Source organism: Mus musculus, chromosome 9 (assembly GCF_000001635.26).
Source record: "Mus musculus strain C57BL/6J chromosome 9, GRCm38.p6 C57BL/6J".
Lineage (NCBI taxonomy): Eukaryota > Metazoa > Chordata > Mammalia > Rodentia > Muridae > Mus > Mus musculus.
The window spans coordinates 59701668-59721503 of record NC_000075.6 but is presented as its reverse complement, the minus strand read 5'-3'; the positions used below and the strand labels follow the sequence as shown (position 1 = coordinate 59721503).

Here is a 19836-nt window from a genome sequence, read left to right as displayed (position 1 = left end):
GGAAGGAGTATAAGTAGAACCCGACAGTGGAGGATGCCTGTTGATTCACCTCGCAACACTTTGCTGGTCTTTGCTGATCGTCACTTGCCATGACTTTGTAGAGAGAAAAGTGCCAAGGAACTTCTTGTGTCATTCCAGCTGCTTCTTGTGGCTTCCACAGATTCTGCCGATTCAGCAGAACCTCCAATTTTTTCTGGATCAAGCCATGGCTATTGATTTGTGTTTGGTGTTTGCCGATAAGACTGGATTGCCACTACTGATTTGTGTTTGGAATCACCCCAAAGAACTGCTTCTAAACAGGTCCACATCCCCTGTTTTCATATTAATCTTTCTTCTCCCCTACTTTTGGTCAGTGGGCTGGAAGGGAGGTTGAAGCATTTAAGAACCCTTATTAAATAGGTTTTGATAAACCTAAGCCTACAGTGAAGGGTTTTTTGGGAGGCGGGGGGTTGGTTTGTTATTGATGTTGTTTGTTTGTCTTAGATAGGGTTTCTCTGTGTAGTCCTGGCTGTCCTAGAACTCACTCTGTACACTAGGCTGTCCTGGAACTTACAGAGATCCCTCTGCCTCTGTCTTCTGAGTAGAGGGATTAAAGGTGTGTGCCACCACTATGGTCATTTGTTTTTTTGCTGTTCACTTCTCTAGCTAGCCTCTTTAGATTTAGTTTTATTTTAAAATAAAAAATTGTATTATTGTTGTTGTATATGGTGTGTGGGGCAGAGCCCCAACAGCCATGATTATTTTTTTCTCTCAGCCTGTTTATATCTTCTTAGACAAAAGTTCTTTATAAAATTACCTCACAGATAAAATATTACACAAAAAGAAGTTACAGAGGATGCTGACACTAAGTTCAGGGCAGTGTTTTATTCCATAAGCTCATTATAAGTTCAAAGCAACAGTTTCCAAATGGCCTGCTTTATCGTGGTGCACACCTGTGGCCAAGTTTACCTTTTTAAAATTAAAACTTTGTTTATTTACTTATTTTTGCAAATTCATGTGTATGAATGTGGATGAGCATGGCTGTGAGATATCATGGAGAGCAGAGGACAGCCTTGGGATCAGATCTTGCATCCCATCTTGTCTGAGACAGGGTTGCTTTGGGGGGGGACACCCTGGCATGCATGTGAGGATGAAGGACAAAGCTCAATATCAGATGTCTTCCTGGACTCTCTATCTTTAAAAGAATTGTGTGTGTTTGTGTGCGCAGAAGTGTGGGTGTGCATGTGTGTGAGCCTGTGCCTGTGCCTGTGCCTGTGCCTGTGCCTGTGCGTGTGTGTGTGTGTGTGTGTAGGGGGTTGTTTAAGCCAGAGCCCAAGCATATGTGTGCTGGTGCTCTTGGAGGCCAAAAGAGGGCATCAGATACCCTGGAATTCGAGTTACAGATTGTTGTGAGCTGTGTGTTGTCGAGTCTGGGAACCCAACCTGGGTCCTCTGCAAAAGGAGTAAGTGGTCTTAAGCCCTGAGCCATTTCTTCAGTCTTCCACCTTATTTTTTAAGACATGGTCTCTGTAAATCTAGAGTTCATTGACTTGACTAGGCTGGCTGTTCTGTGAGATCCAGAGACTATCTATCTGTTTTCCTCCATGCTAGGTTACCAGATGAGTACCCCAGCCTTGACATGATTCCTGGGAATCTGAACTCAGGTTCTATGTTTACATGCTAAGTGCTTTACTGACTCACCTCCTACCAAAATTTAAAAAAAAAAAAGTGATTTTATATGCATTGGTGTTTGGCCTACATATGTGGTTGTTCTCCTTGAAGAGTTGGGTTCAATTCCCTAATTACTGTCTCACAACTGTCTAGTTCCAGAGGACCCAATGCCCTCTTCTGGCCTCTGTGGGCACTATATAGACGTGGTTCATGGAATGACTTTCAGGCAAACATAAACAATAGGTAAAATCTCAAAAGAATATTAAGATAAAAATGGGGACTGGACAAATGGCTCAATGAAATGCTTGCCACACAAGCATGGTGGCCAGAGTTCAATCCTACCACATAAAAGAGCCAGGCATGGTGGGGCGCTCCTAACTGTAGCCCCAGGACGGTGGGAACAGAATTTACTGGGGCTGACTAGGCCAGTCTAGCCTACTCTCATCTCACTACAGCCCACTGAGAAAACCAAGTGAGCCCACCCAACCTCTGCTCCATCTATGAACTACTAGAGCACGTGAAGGGGTCAGTCATGCAGGATCTGAGCAACAACGGTATCCGTGAGGACCCAGTACTGATGCTGTAGCAGAAGCAGAGGCCTCGAACCAGACCAGTGACTCACTGCAACGAACATTTGCAGGTAAAGTTGCATGGACAAAAGGGTGTATTGTGGGACACACTGCAGTTTCCATGGAGAGATTGTTTTAATTCATTAATTTTTCTTTTTTCTTTGGCAGAGGGAGGTTGCAATCGTAGAGGGTGGATATGGAGGAATTGGGGAGATGAGTGGGATTCGGGTGCATGATGTGAAATTCACAAAGAACCAATGAGAGAGAGAGAGAGAGAGAGAGAGAGAGAGAGAGAGAGAGAGAGAGAGAGAGACTGTCTCAAGGTGGATGATGCCTGAAGAACAATACTCAAAGTTGTCCTCAAACACACACACACACACACACACAAAGTAAACTTCTACACCACAGGAAACTAGAAAAATCAAGGTTTTTATTTAAAAAAACAAAACAAAACATTTTTTCAGTACCTGGGAATTAACCCATTTTTTAAAAACTTCAAAGGCTAATGCCATGGTGAACAAGCCACTCTTGTTGAAGCAAGCCCTCAGAGAACCGGAGGAGCGTCGGGAGTGGATACACACTCACAGGTTATGAACGATCGCAACCGACACACAGCTCCTCTAGAGGAGCAGAGAGAGGACCCTCCAGAGGCATGGACACACCCATATCACTCAAAGCTCTGGCTTCAAGGCTCTCTTCAAAATCAGCTGCCCTGCAGCTTGCCTCTTGCCCTTGCAGCCTTGTTTGGAGAATGGGCTTCCTACAGCATGTTGTTTGGAGAACGGGCTTCCTACAGCATGTTGTTTGGAGAACGGGCTTCCTACAGCATGTTGTTTGGAGAATGGGCTTCCTACAGCATGTTGGCACAGCCACTTGTGACTTGGCATGAACCCTGGCTCAACCTAGCAAGGCTCAGAGAATGGCCCTGTACTCTCGCCCCTCAGCAGGGACCAGGGAGGGAAAGCACTGGGGCAAGGAGTATTGTTTCCATGACGATAAGATGGGAAAGAGTGATGGAGGATGGTTAAGACAAAAGGATGGAAGTGCATTAAAGGATGGGCACTGGAGGATGGGCACTGGAGGATGGGCATTGGAGGATGGGCACTGGAGGATGGGCACTGGAGGATGGGCACTGGAGGATGGGCATTGGAGGATGGGCATTGGAGGATGGGCACTGGAGGATGGGCATTGGAGGATGGGCATTGGAGGATGGGCACTGGAGGATGGGCATTGGAGGATGGGCATTGGAGGATGGGCACTGGAGGATGGGCATTGGAGGATGGGCACTGGAGGATGGGCACTGGAGGATGGGCATTGGAGGATGGGCACTGGAGGATGGGCACTGGAGGATGGGCATTGGAGGATGGGCATTGGAGGATGGGCACTGGAGGATGGGCACTGGAGGATGGGCACTGGAGGATGGGCATTGGAGGATGGGCATTGGATGGTGCAGCCCTAGAAGGAGGACCAAATGGACACCGGGTTTCACCTGAGATGAAAGATTTGGTACAAACAACAGACAAGGCTGGGTTCCATGTTTAATCCTAGGAACTAGAATAGGGAGATGATGGCAAAACTTCCAGTCTAAACCCAGGAAGTTGTCACCCACTGTCCCTCTCTCCAGTACTGCTTGGATTTGTCCTGAATGAGACAAACAGCCCTGCAATCATTTCCACCAGGGTTTCCTTCCCCGGTTAACCTCCCAGCACAAGAGAGAGGGGAACAGAGGCTATTTCCAGCACCACTCCACACCACCTGTGCCTTTCCTTGATACCTCTGGCTTCCTCCCTAAGACCCTTCTAGAACCTTCAAAGGCACTGTCTTAGCAGATGAGAGTCCTGAGGAGATAGAAGATAAGTAGATGGGGAAGATTCTTTATGACAAAACCATCAGTGTGCACTGATCTCACCACCTCCTCATCTTCTCCTCAAGGGAGTCAGAGATCTCTTTTCCTGGTCTCTGCCTGGAGCCTATCCCATCTGGGACACTTCTACCTTACTTATGATTACTGGAATCCTACAGAGTGTCCAATAGCATATGGACTGCAGGTCCATGGAATGAGTGAGCTCTGCCAAGAAGGGCCCAACACTGCTGGATCTTGCAGCTGGATCCCACTGCCCAGTCAAGCCACCCTGACCAGTGCAGTCGACCATGGAGGAAGTATACCAACCACTAGAGCTTAAATCAAATGTCCTGCCTTCCTATTGCTAATGTCTAGGACCTTGGGAATGTCTGCAACCAATGGGAACTGACTTACTACTGAATACCACAGTACCTGTTCCCCTTGTCCTACTAAAGAGGGGGCTGCTCCAAAATGGGAGTTCTGGGACCTCCAATCTCAGCCCCATGTCCTTCCTGACCTGCAGGGGGCATCTTCCCAAATTCAGCTAGACAGCTCTTGCAGGGCCAGCCCAGAGTCATCCAGCTCAGCTCAGAAAACTAAGATTGGTCTCTTGATAAGCCCTATCAAGAGCTCTCTTCTCCACATCCCAGCCTTCTCAAAGGTCCTAGTGCCTGGCTCCCTGAAGAAAAGTCCTGCGAGCTCGAGAACAAAGATTCTGAGAGGCCCAAGTGTGATCCCAGAATGCTGGGAGGCAGCAGAGCCCGCAGAGGTGGGAACACCCTATCCCAACTCCCCTACATGTTCTAGGGTGTGTCATGTGATAGCAAGCAGCAGTCCAGGTATCAAAGCATGCCCTTTGTCCCCGGAGGTGGCCCCCCAGGGCTCTGTCGGTGTGCCAGAACCATTGCTTACAATAAAACAAGTTAATGTGCTTTCTGCCACTTCAGTGGTCGCTGAAGCTTAGTGTACAGAACTCCTCAACTGATAAAAACACAAAAACAGTCTAACATTCTGTTTGAGTCCAAAAGTTGTAGGAGCCAGTTAATCTGTAAACAGGTACTTCAGGTCACTCACTGAGGGAGGTGCTAGGGAGGAGTCTGGAGGAAGAATCTAGAACATGTTCTTCATACTCAGTCTCAGCACAGCCGCAGTATAAACCCCAGGAATCCTTGGTAGAGACAGCACCCAGAGCATCCTTGCATAAGGTGTGGGATGAAGACCAAGTGACTGTTACCTGCACATAAGATGCTTAGATCAGAGGAAAGGCCTGGAGACTGCTCCTCTCAAGGGTGGGCCAGAGTGAGATCTGTGTACCTTGCACACATACCCAACCCTGCTTAAGGCCAAATTCAATCAGTGGCAGCCTGGCCCTTCCCTTCTATCCCAAAGGTATTAGGAAGAGAAAGGGCCTTACCTGTCCCTTGGGAGTGGACTGCCCCAGCTCAGGGAACATAATTGCTGTTCCAGCCTGGAGATTCGGAATGCCAGATAGGACGAGGACAGGACTAGAAAGCAGATCCTAGAGAAACAGGGACAATGAGGGCTTGACTTTTGTCTTGCTCTTGACTTTCTGGTTTTGTTTTGATTTAAAGATTTATTTGTATTTATGAGTGTTCAGGTGCTTGCAGAGGCCAGAAGAGGGCATCAGGTCACCTATACCTGGAGTTACAGGTGGTTGTGAACTGTCCGATACAGCTGCTAAGAGACACAACTCCTGTGCAGGCTTACCTGCTGGGCCATCTCTCCAGCCCCAGTTTTGTTTTGTTGAGACAAGGTTACACACAGTGCAGGCTGACCTCAGACAGGATATGTAGTCAAGGATGGCCTTGAGATACCGAGCCTTCTGCTTCTACCTCCCAATTGCTGGGATTATAGCCACGTGCAGTCTTGTCTCATTTATACAGTGCTGGAGATCAAACCCAGGGCTTTGTGCAGGCTAGTCCAGTACAGTTATAACTCCAGCTATTGTTTTAGTTGTTTGGTTTAGCTTAGTTTTGTTTTTGAGAAGTCTGAATATACAGCCCAGGCTGGCCTGGAACTTACAAGGTGGTCCAGACTGGCCTCAAATCAATGATCCTCCTGCTTTAGCCTCATGGTTACAGCCATGTGTATCATGGACCTTTCTCTAGAAGAAAAGGCATTGGTCTCCAGAGGCTTACTAGAAACAGTACCAGAACTATCCTACTCCCCAAACTGGAGGGTTTAAAGAGCCCTTTGTCCCTGTCCATTGAACAGGCAGACTCTGGCACCATTCTTCTTAGAGCCCAAGGGGTGGCTTGTCTTCTCAGAAATGTCCTCACAGCGAGCAGGAATTCAAGGCCCTTCTGCAGAGCTATGGAGGAAGACATAGCCAGACAACTATTGTCCTCCTTGCCCTCTCACTAGCCACCCTGGTTCTTCCTACCCTCCTTCCAGGCCATTAAGGCGACATCAATCTCTAAGGCAGCAGGCCCATTCCCCCAGAGGGGCTGAGGTTGTAAATCAAACCTAACCTGGTAGAGACAGAGGATGTGGACGACGAAGGGTTAACTACCTAAAATCCTTGGGTGGACTGAGAAGGTCTGGATGGGAAAGTTGACTTAGCACCTGTGTAAACTTCTGAGCACCAAATACTAAATCCACTGGTGTCTGCCGCTTCCAGACTGCAGGGGAACTGACCTGCAGGACTCTTCCATCCCCAAAGTCCCCCTTTTCTGCCTCATTAAACCCCGAAACTCCCATGCCACATAGTCTCACTTCCACCAAGAGGAGCTCTGTGCTGGAGATGCTCATCTTCTGCCCTCCTCCCATGTCACCTCCATCAATTCCATCTCATGGTTGGTGCCAAAACATTATAGATTAAAAAATAAAGCAGGAGAGGGATGCAGACAAGCAGGGGTCCTGAAAATTGTCCTTATGGTAGGTAGTGGGAGAATGTGTGTTTCCCTGGCTAGTATTTCTCTCTCAGTGATCTGATGGGCTCCTCAATTCTGTTAGCCCCTTCTCTCTCCCCAAGCCAGGGAAGCAACTGTTCCTTTTCTCAACAGCTGACACTGCCCTGTCATAGCACCGCCTGCCTTCAGAAGCCACCCAAGAGCTTGAAGTTGACTTGGAGCATCCCTTGGGCCTAGGTAATAACCTCTCCACCCGGATCTCAACACCTAATCCCCACCCATTATAAACACCTACATCACAAAGATGACCTTGAGGAGCCGAGAATCCCACAGCCTCAGTTCCTGGTCCGTGCTGGGCTCTTCCTCCAATGCATCTTTCTCACAGACGGCCTCTGCAATGGGAGAGTGGCTAGGCAGCTTCCTGGGGCACGAGGGGCTCCAGCCAGAATGGGGCAGCTCCCCCTCCCTTCATGTGACGAAGCTGCTTGGGCTCTTGGATTTTTCCATATGGATTTGGACAAAGAGAAACATCTCTCAGAAGTCTGTCTGCCCACACTGGGCCCTTTGCATAGAAGAGAAAGGGTTAAGCCTCTGAAAGCAGTTGCCACAGACAGGATCCTGAACTCACCAGACCCTGGAGGCTTCCTGGAGGGGAAGCAGCTATCTGTGGAGTCTGTCGGGATCTGAGAGATACAAGAGATGCTGTCTGGGAGTGACAGGGATGCGGGGGCTGAGCATGCTTTTCTCCACTTCATCTCGGGGATAAGGACTTCCTGCAGAGAGGACAGACCGTGAGTATCCCGTGTCCCAAGGAAGCCACTCCAGGTTATCAGCATTCTCCCCAGCCATTCCCAATCCAGATGCCTACTTGTGAGTAGAATATAGCAACACCATCTCTCTCCTAGCTACTATCTGGCTGTAGCATCCCTCTGCCAAAAAAAAAAGTCTTTTATGTATTAATAAAATTGTTCATTATTATCACTAAAATGACATTGGGTTGAATTTTACATCACTTAAAATAATTTCAAACATATATACAATGCATTGTAACCATATGGACCCCATTACCTTCTCTTAAGACTTTCCCTCCACCTCAGCTGATCCTTTATGTCTTCCCAACTAGTCCTCCTCCGACGTTCATGTCTGTTGCATTTTCATTGTTGTTTTTTATTTACTTACTTATTTGTTTATTTATTTATTATATGTAAGTACACTGTAGCTGTCTTTCAGACACCCCAGAAGAGGGCATCAAGTCTCATTACGAATGGTTGTGAGCTACCATGTGACTGCTGGGATTTGAACTCAGGACCTTTGAAAGAGCTCTTAACTGCTAAGCCATCTCTCCAGCCCTCATTGTTTTTTGATCTACTGAGTTTAGAGTTCCTCCTACAAGCATGGGCAACTTACCAGTAGTTAAACCACCAAAGAAAGTAAGACCCCTTCTCCCAAAACAGTATCTTTGAAGTCCACAGTGGCTATGTTAGGTCAGACAATCTGGTGCATGCTCAGGTCTGAGTTCAAGACAGCCTTGGATGGTATAAATTATGGCCTCTTCTAATCCAGGCTCTTAATTGTGAACCAGACACTGACCTTGGCAGAGGTGACTTAACAGTTCCTATCAATGCAACAGGGAACATCGCCTTCTACCCCTCGCATGGTGTTCTGTATACTCCATGCTTGGCTAAATGCTTAATAGTCACTGAGGAGGTGCCAAACACCTTGAGGCCTCAGTCACTCCATCTCTGCACTAAAACTCAGCTCTCGCTACCCCACGGCCTCAGCTCCTGGCAAGTTGGAAGACTGGGTTGTCAGTGACAGCCCTGAGGTTCCTTTTGAAATGGTTTTGTGTGCGGGGGAGCGGGGGTGGGGGTGGGGGAGGGCAGTGGGGGGGAAGTTGTCTGCTTGTATGTCTATGTAACCATATGTATTCAGCAATCTTAGGAGAGGCAGGAGGAGGTGTTGTTGGATCCCTTGGGGCTGGAATTACAGATGGTTGTGAACCACCATGTAGATGCTGGGAATTGAACTCAGGTCCTTTACAAAAACAGCAACTACTCTCAACTCTCTGAATGCTATTAACCACTGAGCCACCTCTGTAGCCCCTGGCCTTGGAGTTCCTCTCTAAGGATATATCTGTGACTCTAAAGGTCCTCCTTCCTCCACAAAAAGAAAGAATGGATGACTGGCTCTGCATCCATTTGGTATGGGATTCAACCTGGCCAGTGTTTGAAGGATAGAATTCTGTTCAGAGAGAGCTAGTCTGCTAAGGACCTATGTGGTCTGCATGGCATGTAGTCCAGGACAGCCTCTGGCCCAATGTGGCCACTGGCTCTAGAATCTGGTGCCCTCATTCTACATGGTGGTCCCAAGGTTTTGAAGCCCCGCTCACTCTTAGGCCCTTGCTTCCAGCCTCGGCTCTCACCGGGGACTCGCACTCGGCTTCCTCCGGAAATTTCCTTATACTCAGACTCTTCTTGCTGGAAGGCTGGGGAGGAAAGGGAACAGGCAAGATCAAACCCAGGGAGGCCCCCATGAATAAGCTACTTGGCATCAGGCAGAGCCCAGGTCACAGCGTTTGTGCACGGTGGGTGGTTAGGGGGTATCCCAGGCAACTAACTCATTTTCTATGCCCCTCCTCCTCCCCACTTCTCCTTCACCTTGGCCAGAGGACAAACATACTAAGAAGCAGCCATACACTCCTGTCTATCTGTATACTAAGGAGGCACAGGTGAGGGCAAACCTATATATGAGCACACACAAGGACAAACCAAAAGATGTGCAACGATGCACAGTCCAAATAAGCCTCTGGTGCTCTGATCACCGACATTCAGTCCCTGAACCCCTCTGCTCCCATTCCCTGGTGCTAGAGAGACAGGCTAATCTCCCCTAACTGCCTTCTCCCAAGAGCTAGGTGCAGTCTCCCAGCTCAACTCTTGCCTCTGGATTCCATACCTGCAGGTGAGTGCAGACCCTCCTCAGCATGTCATATACACTGTCCCGGGAAAGCAGAGACACAAAGACATACTGGGACATGAAAAGAAAACAGAAAGCACTAAGGTGAGGTGGGACTTCTTAGTCCATGGACTCGGGGGGAAACCTCGGGGTTTATGGGGCCATGAGAACAAATGAGACCCCCCACCTGGGAAAGTTTCTCCTAGCTCATTAGCCTGAAATATCTGCTGGAAAGCTACCTGGCAGGGACAATTAAGGGTCTGAGAGTTGGCCAGTATCAGTATTAGGCCCTGAAGTTCTGGAGCCATGATGGGGAAAGGGGCAGGAGACGTTGGCCCAGTGACTCACAGACCTTCTGGCTGGTGTTTGTGGTGATGGCCAGTCCATTGGGAAGGAGTCGTGCCATCTTGTGTTTTTTGATCAATTGCACAGATACCACAGGAATGACCACCTGAGAGAGGGAGGGAGGGAGGGAAGGAGGGAGAGAGGGAGGGGGGCACATACAGCCTCTTAGCTCTCTGCACTGGCTCTCTATAGCTAGCACTCAGTCAATAATGCTCACCCTGGTGAAGCCATGTTTGTGTGTGGTAGCAGGGGGCATCTAGACCTTCCACTTTCTCATTCAGGGTGCCCTTCCAACTAACCCTCCTTGATAACTCACTGCTTCCGATTCTGAGTCCCCTGAGCTGGCTCTTAGTGACTCCCCCTAAAAATGACACTGCCCTCTGTCTCTGAAAGCATTTCTAAGATACCTGAAACTAGCATAATCTAGCTGTCAACTGTTCAGGCCAGATGTATGGTCAAGATCAGGCCTGTTTCAGAAGAACTACTTCCTTGAACATGGGATATCTTTATACTGCTCATCCAACCAGTGAGAGGCCTCACCATGTGCTGAGCACACAGAGGGACAGGAATGACTTGAGGCATGCCCATGGGACAGAAGACTGTCCCTTTCCTGGTCCAGGGCAGGGGCCTTCCTGGGTAACAGCAACCCTTACTACCCATCACTACCTTGATATCCTTGCCAAAGAGGCTGGCATGGAAGCAAAGCCAGTTGGGAGAGATATAGAGCCGACCATGGAGAAGGAGGTCTCTCTGGAGGGCACAGGAACACACTGAGAAGTCACAGGAGAAAAGACAGCCATGAGTAAGGTTACCCCAAGGAAACCCACCTTTTCACCTGTCCTCAATCTCTCCTGTCCCCATCCCAAACAATCTATCCACAAGCACTCAGAGGACCCTTCCGCCGAGTGTCCCACCCCACCCCACCTCACCCCACGGGACTGCTAGATGTTTTCTCTTTCTCCATTACCCACCCACGAGGTCTGAACAACTTCTAGCTCAGGTCTCCAGCACTGGACTTCTTTTACCTCAGGATGAGGCTTTACCCTACCCCGAGAAGAGGATCTAGATTGTGCAAATGTCCCTCCATGCTCAGTGAGAGGCCTGGGCTGGGGACAACACTCACTGGTGAGAGGGGAACAGAAAGATGACAGTCTTACCTTTCATCAAGGAAACCTGCATAACTCAACTCCACATCCCAAATCACCCCAACTCCTCATGCTTTGGAAGAAAAAAGGACCAAGTGCATCTAAATTGTTCCCACGTGTAAATTAAGCATAAAGGTACCCGCGTAGGTAAGCTGGGTGCTTGCCAGCCATGTGCTGGAAACAGCTCACCTTTGAGGACCACCTCCTCCAACGGGATATCTTTAAACAGCTTGTGGTATTGTTGGTTGTATTTGCTCCGTAGTGTCTGCAAATGTAAGACCCAGCTCTGTGAGGTTAGAGGCTAGAGATCAGACCACACAGGGCCTTGTCCCAGCCACCAGGAGATAATGCCACAGGGACACCCTGGTAACTTTGCCTGAAGCCTCTGGTAAACAGGTATGAAGTTCTAAGCCTAGATCATCTCCTGTTAATGTTGAGTTCTGACAAGGAGCCAGTGACTAGAGGGGACACATTATCCTCACCAAGGCAAGGGCACTCACTCAGGTCTCCTGGGTTCCTGCTATAACAGGCTTGTGGCCAAGGGGCCAAGAGTGAGTTTGGGCATCCCAGGGCACTTCCCTCAGTGAGCAGTACAAAGGCAGCCCCCACATACTTACCCCTTCCCGGCTATACTTCTTTATGTCTTCACCCTTTGAGCCTTCTGACCAGTGCAGACTGCAAAGGAGACATTCCATTCCAGGCACAAGAAACCCTTGAGTCCTGCCCAAGTATCCTCAGTGCCAATTCTGCCCTGGCTTTGAGCCAGATGATTGGAGCAGAGATTGGAGACTAAGGCCCTTCTCTAAGAAACACAGTAAAATGGTAAGAACTGCGAGCACACCACCACTCCTCTCTGGGGAAGGGCACTCACAAGGCCCCCTTCTCAAGCAGGTCTGAGCGCCACAACCACAAAGGTATGCTTGGCCCAAGCATCAGTATCCCAAGATACTAAGGAGCAAAGATACTCCAACTTCTCTAGCCAAGGAGTAGGCAGGGGCACAAGTAATGTGGGTTCAGCAGCCACAGTTTGAGGGTGTACATGATGGCAGCATTAGACTCACAGCTCCAGGGCCATGGTCTGGACAAATCTGCCCTCCTTGAAGCCTCCTTGGGCAGCCTGCAGTTCCTCATTGAGACAATCCGCACACTCAACTGACTTACTGAGGCTACAGATCAGGAAAGAACTCACTGAAATACAAAGCTTTGCCCTGGCCAGGTTGGCCCAAGGACAGGTGGGCAGGGAGGAGACTAGTAACCTGAGAAGCCTGGCCCCTGCTAGGTCCTAGTGCACAGGGACAGGCTGGAGGGTGGGAGGAAGAGGCCTCAACAGTCTGTGTCCAACCTACAAGGCATGCTAAGGGATCCTGTCTGTCTGTCTGCCTGTCTGCCTGTCTGTCTATCTGTCTCCCTCATTTGTGTGTGTGCAGGTGTGTATGTGTGTATGCTTGTGTGTGTGTATGCATGTGTGTATGCTTGTGTGTATATATACACGTGTGTGTGTGAGTGTGTGTGTGTGCGCCAGAGGGCAACTGTGAATGTCATCCTTAAGAAAGCTATCCTCTACCGGACGATGGTGGTGCATGCCTTTAATCCCAGCACTTGGGAGGCAGAGACAGGCGGATTTCTGAGTTCGAGGCCAGCCTGGTCTACAAAATGAGTTCTAGAACAGCCAGGGCTATACAGAGAAACCCTGTCTCGAAAAACCAAAAAAAAGAAAGCTATCCTCCTCTTTTGAGGCAGTGTCTCTCACCAGTCCAATCAGGCTAAACTGGCTGTCCCGTAAGCCTTGCAGATCCTCCTGTTTCTACCTCCACAGTAACCAAAATTGCAAACACACACCAACATACCCGGCCTTTTTCTTTTCACATGGGTGTTGGGGTTGAATTCAGGTCCTCATGCCTGGACAGACAAGTACTGTGCTGACTGAGGCACCTTCCCAGCCCCTCAAGGTCCCCTTGGTAGCCAGGTTATATCCCAACAATTCCCACCCTTCCCAGTCTGGACTTATCTCTGATTGGGAAGGGGCCTCACCTGCCATCATCTGGAGGCTCCTGGACCTTTCCTGGTTTCTCCGTGCAGGGCACATGGCTCTTCAGAGGTGCCATCTTCCCGTGCATTTGTTGGTTGCTAGAGGGAAATGTGTCCATGTTAGAAAGAGAAATTTGGGGGCATCTTTCCCTATTAGCTGCACTGTGTCCAGGGCAGCTGCTCTGTTCTCTACCCTTTGATGTACAGGGTAGTTTAAGATGTCATCATTTGGAGCCACCTTTCAAATGCTGTGCCCATTAACCCAGAGACCAGCATTCTGAGAGGGAACTCATTTCCCCACATCTAAACACTACTCTGGGTATAGTAGGCTTTTCTCACCTCTGCCAATCTGATAGGCAGAAAAACATCATCTTCATTTGCATATCATCACTGATAGGTGCCTCCCACACCACACTGCCTAGAAACCTAAAGCTCGGTTAATGCCTGGCCCAGGGGGGAAAATGTCAGCCTGTCAACCTTCTAGTCAACTAGCAACTGCTAGTCCGGGCAGAGTGGAGCCTCCTGCCCCACCCAGGAGGAAGGACACAGACTTGCTCATGCTGAAAGCAGAAGTTTTGAAGGTGCCCAGGCAGTGTAAACTCTCAGGTTCTGGGAAAGGCCACCGGATCCTTTATCAAATGTTAGAGGTGAAGGTGGAATCCAGTCTGCCTACATGTGAGTGAGTGTACTTGGGATGGGTGGGGCTGCGCCAGACGAAGAAGTGCTGGCCTCAGTCACCTTCGGAGAGTTGGAGTACCTCAGCCACAATAGCCAAACTATTTCAAAAATGTCTCAACTCAGGAGGAAGGAAATGTTCTTCCCTTGGGCAGGTGGGGCCTCCCAGGAGCTTCTGAGGTCACACCTCCACCCCGAAGTTCCACAGACTAGGACTCCCTCCTCCTACTTTTCTATCAGTAAAGCCCAAGATTTCAGCATAGCCCCCAACCGAGTGAGCTCAGAGAGTGAGCTCAGAAGTTCTTAAGGGAGAGGGGTGGCCAAGAAGCAAGGTCAAGGCAGGGCAGTTCAAAGTCTAGAGTGTGTAACAAGGTCCGGGGTGCTGGTCCTGCTGTATGCAAATAGCTGGGCTAAACAGCTGTTAGCTGACTTCTGAGAATCCCAAAGACTCAGTTCCTCTCAGCTCTGTGACCAGACTAAGGCAAGGTGCTCTTTTTTCAGGTTGGGGAGAAAGCTCAGTCTGTAAAAGTATTTCCATGCAAACAGAAAGACACGAAATCCAATCAGAGCCCACCTGAAAACAGCAGAGGTGGGGCACACAGTGTAACCCCAGGACTGGGGAAGCAGAGGCAGGCAGTGGGCTCTCTGGGCAGCCAGCCAAACCTACTAGGAAAGCTCCACACCAATGAAACTTTGTCTCAAAAGAGCAAGGACAGTTCCGGAGGAACACCACCTAAGGCTGATCTTCGGCTTCCACATGTGTGTGTACCTATGCACATGCACACTACAACATATGTGTGTACCCTCACATGCAAACAAACACACATCTTGGTTCTTTAAAATTACAAACTTAATTACAGAGTTAGCCCAAGGTTTCCCAGGACCCTTGGAGTTCTCCCACTCTGACATCCTCCAACCACAAGACTGTACATGTCGGGAAACTTAACCCCAACAAGGAAGGGACAGAGCCTGTCCAGGGTGAAATGTCAAGGTCCAAGCAACCTCACTCATAAAATTGGCGTAGTCACATGTAACCTGGTGACCTCTGTCCTCAACCTCAAAGAGGGTTTGACACATGCATCACCATACACAGGTATACACTGCATGCCATTTCAGTCCATGATGGTCAACTCATATCTAGGTCCCAAAGATCACCCCACCCAGTGATGTCATAGACATACTCCACCATGTTTGCACAACAGCCAAATCTACTCTCAATACATTTCTCAGAGTATTTCTCTGTGGGGAAATGAGACATGATTGTATTTACTGAATCAAGTGACAAGCTATGTTATTGATTCGACTCTCGACTCCTAAGGTTAGTTTCTGAATCTGTCTGGTTTTATCATTTTCTACTTTCACAGAAGTCTTTTTTTCTTAACTTTTTATTTTGATATAGAGAATATGCTAAATACAAAGCATTTATAAATGATTGAAACCATCCATTACAAAATTCCCTAATTGCTGGAGAGTGGTAGCACTCACCTTTGATCCTAGCACTTGGGAGGTGAGGCAGGTGGATCTCTGTGAGTTCTACGGAGTAGTTCCAGGACAGCCAAGGCTACACAAAAAAACCCTGTCTTGAAACAAACAAAGAATCCCCTCAGAGGAGCTGAGGGTATGTTTCAGTTGGTCGAGGCCTGTAGGAGGTCTTGAGTTTGAGTCAGCCTGGACTCCATAATGTGAACTCTTTCAAAGAAGAGAAAGAAGAGGGGGAGAGGAGTTATATTTAAGTCCTTTCTTTACCATTTTCTTAATCTTAAGCATGATGTGTGTTTTATATAAATTGATTTCATAACACATAACATTTGCTTGGCTTCTGTTGTTTCACGTGATTTCATAAGAAATTCTCAGCCATTTCCTCCTGAGACAGACTGCCTGTCATGTCTGCTTGTTTTTAATCTTTTTCTTTCTTTCTTTCTCCTTTCCTTTCCTTTCCTTTCCTTTCCTTTCCTTTCCTTTCCTTTCCTTTCCTTCCCCTTCCCCTTTCCTCCTTCCTTCCTTCCTTTCTTTCTTCCTTTCTTTCTTCCTTCCTTCCTTCCTTCCTTCCTTCCTTTCTTTCTTTCTTTCTTTCTTTCTTTCTTTCTTTCTTTCTTTCTTTCTCTCTTTCTTTCTTTCTTTCTTTTTCTTTCCTTGAACCAGAATCTTGGGTTTCATTGTGTAGCCCTTGGCTGTCCTAGAACTCACTATGTGGACCAGGCTGGCCTCTAACTCAGAAATCTACCTGCCTCAACCTCCCAAGTGCTGGGATTCAAGGTATATACCACCACACCCAGTCTGAGAGAGATTCTAAAAAGAATAAGTAGTGGCCTGAGAATCAATTTCTCTCAAGCTTTTTAGAGCCACCTTCAAACTGTTTTGTACATGCTATGCCAAGTAGCGCAGTGATCAGCACCAGCAAAGAGGTCCATTCTCTACACCGAGCCTTCCAGAGACCGGCTTGTCTTCACCTTTGCTAACACTTTGATATCAACAAACATGTCTTTTAATATGAGGGTAGGGTGTTATATGCTTTTGGTTTTTGTTCTGCTGATATCATGAACAGCTTTTTTCTTTAAAATGTTATTTACTCTGTTGGGGTGGGGCACATACCACGGAACCTGTGTGGACTTCAGAGGACAACTTTCAGGAGTCAGTTTTGTATCATGTGGGTTCCACGGACAGAACTCAGGTCGTTAGGTTCAGTAAAGTGGGATACCAAGAGAAGTTTGGGGTGGCTTCACGGGCGGAGCACCCACAGCCTCTTCCAAGAGGAAACTTGATTATCAGTTGGAGGCACTAATCCCAGCACTTGGGAGGCAGAGGCAGGTGGATTTCTGAGTTCGAGGTCAGCCTGGTCTACAGGATAGCCAGGGCTACACAGAGAAACCCTGTCTCAGAAAAAAAAAAAATCCAATTATAAGTAAAAGTAGCTTTTATATGTGATTGATAAGATGGTGACAAGCCAGTCAGCGATGCTGTAATAATGCTGTTGGCCTGAGGACCCTGCCTAGGTGAGTAAACTCACACAACATTAAAATCTTCAGCTTAGACTTAGGAGGACGGGTCAGTGGGTAAAGGTTCCTGCTGGCAAAACTGAAAACCTAAGTTCGATCACTGGGATCCACACACGGGAAGGAGAAACAGACTCTTATTCATGTACTTTATGTATATGAGTGCTGTCTGCATGCACACCAGAGGGCATCAGATCCCATTACAGATGGTTGTGAGCCACCACGTGGGTACTGGGAATTGGATTCAGGACCTCTGGAAGAGCAGTCAAGTGCTCTTAACCTCTTAACATCTCTCCAACCCCCATAAAACCATATTTTGTTTGTTTGTTTTTAATTGGTATTGGTTTTTTTTTTTAAAAAAAAAAAACAGGGTCGTATTGTGTATCCTGTCCTAGAACTCACTCTGTAGACCAGGAAAGCCTTGAACTCACAGAGATCTGCCTGCCTCTGCCTCCCAAGTGCTGGGACTAAAGGTGTACACCACCACCATCACCATGCTGAGAATAGAGTCTTGGAAGTTGTCCTCTGACCTCGACATACGTGCATATGCCTACATACATGCATGTACATGTAAATAAAGAAATAAAAATAAGAAAAAATTAAAGTATAAGGAAGGAAGGAAGGAAGGAGATAGGTCTGGGCAGTGTCGCACAGTCCTGTGAGCCCAGCACTTGGGAGGCAGAGGCAAGGAACCCCAGCCTGCTTGAAGCTACCATGCTCTTCCGCAGCAAGTTTCAAGCCAGCTAGAACTACATATCAAGACTCTCAAAAGACAGAAAAGAGCTGGTGAGATGGCACAGTAGGTTAAGGAGCCTCTAAGCCAGAGGACCTGAGTCTAATCCCTGGGAGCCACGTGGTAGAAGGAGAGAGTTGATTCCCACGAGTTTCCCTCTGACATCCACACTCATGCAGCAGCACACGCATATTCCCTCATCTCTCTCTCTCTCTCTCTCTCTCTCTCTCTCTCTCACACACACACACACACACACACACACACACACATATGCCTGTGTACACAAATACACAAATAAATGAATGTAATAAAAATTAAATGCCATATGAAGTCCGGTTAGGCCTGTCAAGCCATGGGGCGCCTGATAATTACTTGGACTTTGACCCAGAGGATCAGAAGGGCACATTAGGAACACGGTGCTCAGCCCTCTCTGCCTGACTCTGCTGGCAGCTGATGCCCACACCTCTGCCACGGAGTTTTCCTGAAAAAGTTTCTCATAGCCCGAGGGGAGGGTGGTAAGTTACCTCTGCTACCTTCAGTCCCAGTCCATCCCAGTGTTCCAACTGTGGAGTTAATATTAGGGTCTGCTGGGTCGTGAAATCTGTCATTGTTTTACATTTAAAACCTCATTTTCATCTTACGTGTAGAGATGTATGCCTGAGTACGGTCTGTGCTCACCGCAGCCAGAGACATTCGATCCCCTGGATCTACAGCTACATGTGACTGTGACTGGGAGCTGCCTGATGAGCATGCTGGGTAACAAACCCAGGTCCTCTGCAAGAGCAGGATATGCTCTTAACCACGGAGCCATCTCTCCAGCCCCAAATCTATATTTCTTCACTTAGAACCACAATGAAAGGGATGGAACAGGGAAATGGCAACATCTTCCAACAGTCAAGGGAGGACCAAGGACTCTCCTGAGCTGAGCCAGGTCTAAAGCAGGCAAGGAAGCCTAGGGAGGGCACAGAAGGCATCTGCAGCAGTGGTCTGCAACAGGGGTCTGCAGTAGGGGTCTGGCAGGTACAGAACTTCTGCCTGCCTCCCTCCCTCCCTCCCTCCCTCCCTCCCTCCCTCCCTCCCTCCTTCCCTTCCTCCTTCCCTCCCTGGAAACTGCCTGAGGTTATCACTGCTCCTGGTCTGGGTCCACCATAGGGCAACAGGGTGGGTTGGGCAGCAGCAAAGGGAGAGGCCAAGAAATGGTGGTGTGAGAGGTAAGAAAGGCAAGGGAGTCGGGAGCAGGGATGTAGGTCTAGCTGCCTCCCACAGGCACCACAGATAGGACGCACAGGTCAATATCCTTCCCGGACGGACAGTCAGACACACACTCCCAGATCTATATCTCTAACCTGGACAACTCATTCCCTCCTGAGCTTCAGCTCTGCCATCCGGGTTCGGAGGAGTCTATCAGAGTGGGCTCAGAACCACCCCCTCCCCATCCCCAAGCTGCTTCTTTCTAAGCAACCAATGTCCACAAAAGGGTGGCACACACCTATAATCCCAGATGACCTTGAACTCAGAGGTTTCCCTGTCTTAATCTTCTGGAATTCATAGCCACTATGCTTCAAGATCTCCATGCCGAGATTCAGGTCAGAAACTTGTATCTCCCAGCCTCCAGATTAGGATCACTAGTGAGCCTTCTAATTATGGATTATAGTTCATTCCAGATAGAGTCAAGTTGACAACCAGGAATAGCCACTACACCTATATATATAATCCAGACATTTTGGTGTCTCTCTCTCTCTCCCCCCCCTTCTCTCCTTTGCCTTCTCTCTCTTCTCTCTCTGTGCACATGCCCTTGCTCTCTTTCTCTTCCCCTCCCCCCATTTCCTCTCTCCTCATGGTAACTCCTCTGGCCTCTTGGGGCCTTGGGGCCAGTGAACTCACCAGAGAGCAGCATTAATTCCCAATAAACCTGCATTTAATATAATCTAACCTGGCTTCGCCCATGTAGAAATAACCTATCAAGAAGGAGGAGGAAGAGAAGGAAGAGGAAAGAAGACAGTAGGAGAAGAGGACCAACACAAAACCAT

At 48.4% G+C, this 19836-nt stretch overlaps 1 protein-coding gene across 7 annotated transcripts in view; it reads right to left on the bottom strand.

The window, feature by feature from the left end:
• Positions 1-2630: 2630 nt before the first annotated feature.
• Positions 2631-19836, bottom strand: part of Gramd2 (GRAM domain containing 2) — a 39041-nt gene continuing 21835 nt past the window's right edge. For 2 of the 7 annotated variants that reach the window (NM_001379377.1, XM_006511272.4), the window contains exons 2-12: positions 13409-13504; positions 11995-12052; positions 11567-11642; positions 10899-11002; positions 10240-10338; positions 9888-9959; positions 9325-9420; positions 7564-7708; positions 7231-7327; positions 5477-5581; positions 2633-5296 (exon numbers count right to left, since the gene is read on the bottom strand). In NM_001379377.1, coding sequence (NP_001366306.1) covers positions 5293-5296; positions 5477-5581; positions 7231-7327; positions 7564-7708; positions 9325-9420; positions 9888-9959; positions 10240-10338; positions 10899-11002; positions 11567-11642; positions 11995-12052; positions 13409-13494 — 942 coding nt within the window. In that variant the 5' untranslated portion in view covers positions 13495-13504 and the 3' untranslated portion in view covers positions 2633-5292. The other 5 variants (NM_001379376.1, NM_001379375.1, NM_001357686.1 and 2 more) reach the window with 4 other exon arrangements.